We start from the raw sequence: 7520 nt of genomic DNA on the forward strand, positions 1-7520 counted from the left end.
GATTCTGTTGTAATAGAAAACATAGCATTTGCATATATGTGTCCGTGCTATGTTACTAAATTTTTATTTTCCATCATTGTGGCAATATTTGGTGCTTATTTAGGATCACACTTATTAAAAAAAATGATACAAAAAAAATCTTTAAGATGTCATATTCCAAAAGTCACATAGTAGTTTTTTTAACTAAGAAAATCAAAATTTACGATTTTTAGCGATTTTAATACTAAATTGTATCCTTTATAAGGCTGATTTTGATCTTGATAGTTCCAATTGAGTTGTCTCCTTCTTATTTATAAATCACTGGCGGGGGTACCTGGCGTGCCCCGTGAGGAGAGGTACGGGTACTGATCAACGGAGCCCTAAAACAATATTTGAAGAAGAAAATGAACCAACCCCCTAAAAACATGGAAATAGCAGAGAGCACAAAAAAAGAAAAAAAGAAAATCGTAAGCAAGCAGGCAGGCTCAAACCTGTAACACTAAAAGGAAAAGGAAGTGAAAAAAAGCAAACCATTTTGTCGCTGCACCCAACATGACATACAACGTCACCACCATTCAATTTAAGATTATTCATCGCAAGGTGTATGATGACTTTACAAAAATGTCAGTGAAAAAAGTGACCCCTTGCAAAAAACAGCCTAGTTGAGAGTGAAAGAATTAGTGTTTTTGGATAATTTTTGGATATTTGTCAGCCGAGAGACTGAGCTTTCAAACAATACTAATTTTGTCAGTGTTGGTCGCATGTATCGAAAGTTTTAGTGAGACGTACAAACACACGTACATGAATACACATACACTAACAGGCAGGTGAGATTTATATAATAGATGGCCAATCAAAACACTACGTCTTGCTTAGTCATAAAATCTGATTTTCTTGGTTAAATAATTAAAAAAAATACTTAATCAATTTACGTGGCTTTCAGAATATGACATCTTCGTTCTGTGACGATTACGTACACCATAAAGATTTTTCTGTATTTTTTTTTTTTTTTAATAAGTGCAATGCTAAATAAGCACTGAATGTTCTGCATCAGGAGGTCTCCAAAGTGTTCAAACACAGGAGGTGGGGTCATATTGCTGGCTTTTTAGAGCTATGTGGGCTAATATAAAAAAAAAAAATGATCTGGACGTGTTTTATACTGTTTCGCTTTTTAGCAAAAACCTCATTCTTTTTTAATCATTTTTCTAGACAAAAAACAAAAACACATTTCCATTTTTTTCACACATTTCCATTTTTTCAAATATTTTCTTGAATATTTTTACAGGCCGGATTAAAAATTAGGCAGGCCGGATCTGGCCCACGAGCTGTAGTTTTGAGGCCCCTGTTTTACATAATAAAGAAACAAGAAATTATTATTTTTGTTCCTTATTTTTTTATTTTTAGTGTGACATCGACAACGAATTCACCCATACTAACGCGCTCATAACGGACATGTGTACGTATCTTGAATCAGTGGCTGAAATTTGGCAAGTTCACGAGACTGGGTTGGCCAAACAAGAGCAAATGCTCCACGAATGTCTACAGGATCACAGGAACTGGCACAATAAACAAACGCAGGTAACATCCTCACTTTGGAATCGGAGTTCCCATCCGATGCCAGATCGGTATAATGCTTTTTTTTTAATTCCATTTTCACCCCAAACAAGGCACAGGGCCACTTTGATGTAGGATGCTTCTATTTAGGACATAATTTGCAGGGGTACTATGTAGGGAGTTGAGCAGCAAGATGTCTGTTTACATTACACTTGAACTTCTGCATGTCAGTACAGTTGGGAAAACAGGAACCCGGAAGGGAATTCCAAAGTCTAGCAGTCCCATGGAAGAAACTATTTGAGTAAAAGGCTTTCTTATATCTGGGGATCTCTACTGTGAAGGGGTGGGATTTTGTTGCTTGTCTGATTTGTCAAGGTATTTACGTTAAGGGGATACAAGGGCTTGTAGTTCGTCAGAGCACCTACTATTAAAATACTTGTAAAACAGCCAGAAGAATGCAAAATTTCGTTGATGGGACAACGATTGAAGACAAACTGACAGTTCAGGACCTATTAGGTTGATGACTCTGTTTTGAATCCTATCCAGGAGTGAGAGACTAGTAGCAGATGCACCAGCCCAAATGTGGCAACAATACTCCATACATGGGCGAATGGTAGCCTTGTAGAGGTACAGGAATACTCTCAGGCGTAAATAACTTTCTAGCACAGTAGAGAGAGAGCCCGTCTTGTTTGCAGCAGCTTTGGCAATACCCTCTATGTAACTGTTGCATGTTCTCTGTGAACGTTAAACTGAGGAGCTTGAATAAAATACTCTCAAACAAGGTCTTATTAGTCATGGCTATGAGTGGTTGAGAAAGATTCTTGTAATTGTTAAAGGAAAGAAGCTTAGTCTTGGCAGTGCTTATCTATTGTTAGCTATATGATAATACACCAAGACAACTTCATATTTGTACCTAAGTTATCATCCTTCACCCCCTTTTTTTAGACATCGGATTAAAAAAAATCTAATGTTGTTGTTGTTGTTGTTGTGGTGGAGGAGGAGGAGGAAGAGCATCATCATTCATAATGAATTTTTTTAAAAATACATATTTATTTAATTGTTACCGTGTCCTTCTCGTCATTTATTCAGCCATTAACACCACAACACCAAAAATAGGAAAGAACTTCAACTCGCTTTTTTTGTTGTTGTACAACAGCATTTATTTCCTCATTTTCTCATCACGCGTTACTTCTCTCACGTGATCTCAAACCTGTTCTCAAACGTCATCCACGCCTCAAACATATAGTCTTTTTCCGTTATTGGTGACGTCATTTTGTATGCATTTATGCACGTCTTTGTTAACACTTAACCATTATCTTTGAGTGGCCTTCGGACCTTGATAAATGGTGACCTTCTAAATAATAAAAAAGAAAAATTGTTTCTAGAAGGATATTGGATACTTAATGGATGAACCATGTGAAGGTTGCTTTTAAGTGAAAGTGCTTCTGTGGAATTACCTGGATTTGAACTTGGTACACCCAGGTTGTCAGTTCGTGTCATTAACCACTTAGCCACCGTCACCTTCCTCTTTTTGTTGTTGTTGTTGTTGCTGCTGTTGCTGCTGCTGTTGTTGTTGCTGCTGCTGCTGTTGTTGTTGCTGCTGCTGCTGTTGTTGTTGTTGTTGTTGTTGTTGTTGTTGTTGTTGTTGTTGTAGTAGTAGTAGTAGTAGAAGAAGAAGAAGAAGAAGAAGAAGAAGATCATTCATTGATTTCGTATGAATCGGATGATTATTGTTGGCATTCGTTTCCCTGATATCATTTTTATAATTGAACACAACCAGGCACATAAAGTACCCTTGTGTGAAATTTCATAAAAATCGGCCCAGCAGTTTTCGAGTCCATAAGAAATGAACTCACACACACACACACACACACACACACACACACACAGTTCTTTTTATAGTTTTGCCTGGGTGTAAAATACGCTTAAATATGAAATTTTAATTCGTCCAGATTTCGTATGTATTATTATAGAATCGTGATTTCGAAAGTAAAAATATATTTAGGTACCTTCGGCTAGAATCGAAACCAAAGCATTCAAAGCTGGTGACGTTACCACTACCAACGTGACACATATATAAACTGATTAAAAATTAAAAATAAACTAAGATGGATATAAAAATGTTTAAAGATTTTTTCAATTTTTACCCATTTTTGACCCCTTAAAAACTATTTTAACCAGCTAAAGTCCCATAAAAAAAAAAACAAAAAAAAACGGCAATTAAAAAAGCCAATCATTTGAGACTCCTAGCGCCGCTCTGCGACTTATAGTTTCGGAGGAGATAGAGTTTGAAAATATGGAGACAAACAGACCGACAGATGTAGCCGTTTATATATTAGATTTTTGCTTTACCTAATGCAAATCAAAGCGAACGCAGTTGATCACCTAAACAGAGAAAGGGCGATGGGTAAGCCTGAGAAAAAGAAAATGAAATAGAATTCTTTCTCTTTCTTTTTTTTTTTTTTTTTTTTTTTTTTTTTTTCTTTCTCGTTTTGTTTTTGAGTTGTTTTTTCCCTGGGAAAATGAACATAAATTAAAAACAAAACGTCTTTTACTAACGAATCTTGCAACTATTTGCGTTTCAAGTTTCTACTAATAAAACAGCTTTTAAGTCACGAAGGACAAACCTGAATTTGTGCTGTGTCCTTTACACAGTAAAAACTTCACACACTCTCTCTCTCTCTCTCTCTCTCTCTCTCTCTCTCTCTCTCTCTCTCTCTCTAATTCTCTTTTTCTTTTTTTTTCTTTTTCTTTTCTTCTTTTTCTTTTTTCTTTTTTTGTTTTTCTTTTTCTTTTTTTCTTTTATTACATTTTCACCCCAAACAAGGCACATTGACACTTTGGTGTAAGGGGCTACTATCAGGGACATAAGCTACTGGGATACTATGTAGGGAGTTGGGCAGCAAGATGTCGGTTCACGTTACACTTGAACTTCTGCATGTCAGTACAGTTGAGGAAGCAGAAACCCAAAATGGAATTCCAAAGTCTAGTGGTTCTGGGGAAGAAACTACTGGAGTAGAAAGTTCTCTTACATCTAGGGATCTCTTACTGTGTAGAGGTGGGATTTAGCTGCTTGTCGGGTTTGTCGAGGGTATTTACGCCATAGGGGCGCAAGTGCTTGCAGTTTGTCAGAGCATTCACCATTAAAACACTTGTAGAACAGAAAGAGGGATGCAACATTTCGTCGGTGGGACAGAGGCTGATGACAGTTCAGGACCTATCAAGTTGGAGACTCTCTTTTGGACCTTGTCTAGGAGTGAGAGACTAGCAGCAGATGCACCAGCCCAAATATGACAACAATACTCCATACATGGGCGAATGGTTGCCTTATAGAGATACAGGATACTTTCGGGCATTAGTAGCTTTCTAGCATGGTAGAGAGAGACTACCTTCCTTGCAGCAGTCCTGGCAATGCTCTCAATGTAATTGTTCCAGCTCATGTTTCCTGTGAACGTTACGCCGAGGAGTTTAAAAGAAGTACTTTCAGATAATGAATCTTTGGCCATTGCTATTGGTGGTAGAGAAGGTTTCTTGTAATTATTGAAAGAAACAAGTTTAGTCTTAGCAGCATTGAATGTGACCATCCATGTTTGTCCCCATTTCACTACAGATTAGAGGCCATCCTCTAGTGTTTCTGCCATTTCCTCAGATATGTATTCATTTGTTTTTTTTTGTGCCTGTTATAGAGTGTGGTGTCATCAGCATATATACCCATATCTCTCTCTCTCTCTCTCTCTCTCTCTCTCTCTCTCTCTCTCTCTCTCTCTCTCTCCCTCTCTCTCTCTCTCTCTTTCTCTCTCTTTAGGGCGCGGCATAAATATCACCTTTTGTTTAAGTTTAATTTTAATTAACAAATTTATTATCGAAAATAATTTTTTAAATATACATTATCTCTTTCTCTATTTATAATAAAATGATATCACTTTTCCGGTGACACTTTATTACAAGATTATAAATAAACACTTCCTGTGCACAACTTTTACGTCCACCACTTACAGTTACTACTCTCAATACATATATTTTGTTCCTGCTTTACTATTATTAATTTTTTTCCTGTTGGACATACTCTCTCAAATACATAATCCCACTGAGAGAGTAGCTAAGACTTTTTACTCCAATACAAATGGCTCCACTTCCGTAACCCAAACTCATTGCTTCATTTTATTTTTTCTGTTAATTTTTCTGTATGTAGCCGGTTTAGTATTTGCCTTTCCACATATTGACATTTTATATAAAATAAATTACGAATACAGTTTCGATTACTTATTGTTCCCTTATTCTGAATCGTTTATTGGAATAACTAGCGAGGGGTACCCGGCGTTGCCTGGGTGTTTTTCGGGGTATGTGAAAAAAACCCGAAGCGTTGACGACGCACAGTTGGAAAATAGTAAAGTGTTTTAAAAAAAACAGGTGCGCGTTTTTTTGATTGACGTGACGGCGATAGGTATTCAGCAGTTACGATTTTGTGCGGGACAGTTTTGAATAAATGTTTTTAAAAAGCCGCTCCCTGTTTATTAGGAGGAGCGAAATGAAAGCTAAAGTCTGATGTGACGAAGTCGACATTGACCAAACTGGCTCTGAGCCTGTGATTAGAGTCAAGGTTCGCTTTTTTTATACCGAAAACCGAATGTAACGCGTGCCGATGCGGGAAATGTGGAATAATTAACGTTTGAAAGTCAATCTAATTAAATAGACAGGGGAGCTCCGTAGATAATTCATAGATATTACAATTTATAGATGATATAAAAAGTTTTAAGAAGTTGTGAACCGAGCAAGCGCTTCTTTGAAAGAAGCCTTTCGTGGACATCGAGGAAAAGCAAACATACATACACACATACATATTCGCTTTTATATATATAGATAACTTGCCACCTCACAAAATACATTATGATTGCATACACTCACTTTCAGGAATAGCAGATCGTCAAAAACGAACACCTAACCTTGTACCAACATGGCTGGCTTTGCATATGACTAGCATGAAAACAAACCGTGTGTTTGCCATATCGTCGTATTAAATTGCTTTCCTTTCATTCATTTTCACGATACTTTTATAACAGCTTACCACATATTCCCAAGTGAAGATTTAATTAGTACGCTTCTAAACACAAGCACGCATAGTAAACGACCATAAGTACGGTGGCACCAATGCATCAAATTACCAGCTACTAGTTCTCTTTGTTTCAACATGATTACATGATGAATTCAGGCATATATAGCCACCCTTACAATTTCTACTCTAGCATACACAACCAGAACAGTGCGACAAACAAGTATTTATTTGTTTAAAATTAATATTTCGGAGATAGACTCCATCAACATAAGAAAAAGGAAAAAATGTATAAAATTCTGAGGATGTATTCTATCTCCGAAATATTAATTTTATACAAATAAATATTTATTTATTTTCATAATATTGCGTTGAAGTTTGGCTAATAAACATATCTTATATATATTTTTTTTAAATTTAAACAGCGCTTCTATCACAGAAAGTACATCTCAGACTTTCATAGCACGTGTGACAAGCATATTTTTCCGGCATTTTAAAATAACAGAGCAGACGGATAACACGTGGATTCTTTACTAACTGTTTTTCCTAAAATTAACATCATGCAAGGAAAAAAATAAAAGAAAAAGGAAAAAATGCATAAAATTCTGAGGATGGAGTCTATCTCCGAAATATTAATTTTAAACAAATAAATATTTGTTTATTGTTTATTCTCACAATGTTGTGTTGTAATTTGGCTTATAAACCTATTTTATACATATTTTATTTTAATACATATATATATATATATATATATATATATATATATATAAAAAGTCCCCCACGTTGAGTAGAGCACTTTCATAAAATGATTTCACCTACTGCTTAATTAGCGTGAATGCAAGCTGTTTGTTTGTTTGTAAATATTGTAAATAAACAAGCAGGTCGAACACTGTCTCTACATAAATGGATAAATGGGCATTTGATGAGGTCGTTTATG

General features: G+C 35.9%; 1 protein-coding gene across 2 annotated transcripts in view; it reads left to right on the plus strand.

The window, feature by feature from the left end:
• The window catches only part of LOC145247958 (coiled-coil domain-containing protein 180-like), a 314311-nt gene that overhangs the window by 76474 nt on the left and 230317 nt on the right, over positions 1-7520 (plus strand). For both annotated transcript variants that reach the window (XM_080109604.1, XM_080109605.1), the window contains one exon: positions 1384-1557. In XM_080109604.1, coding sequence (XP_079965730.1) covers positions 1384-1557 — 174 coding nt within the window. The remainder of the gene's footprint in view (positions 1-1383; positions 1558-7520) is intronic.

This window comes from Euprymna scolopes, chromosome 26 (assembly GCF_053919585.1).
Source record: "Euprymna scolopes isolate OS-2025 chromosome 26, ASM5391958v1, whole genome shotgun sequence".
In the NCBI taxonomy this organism is placed as follows: domain Eukaryota; kingdom Metazoa; phylum Mollusca; class Cephalopoda; order Sepiida; family Sepiolidae; genus Euprymna; species Euprymna scolopes.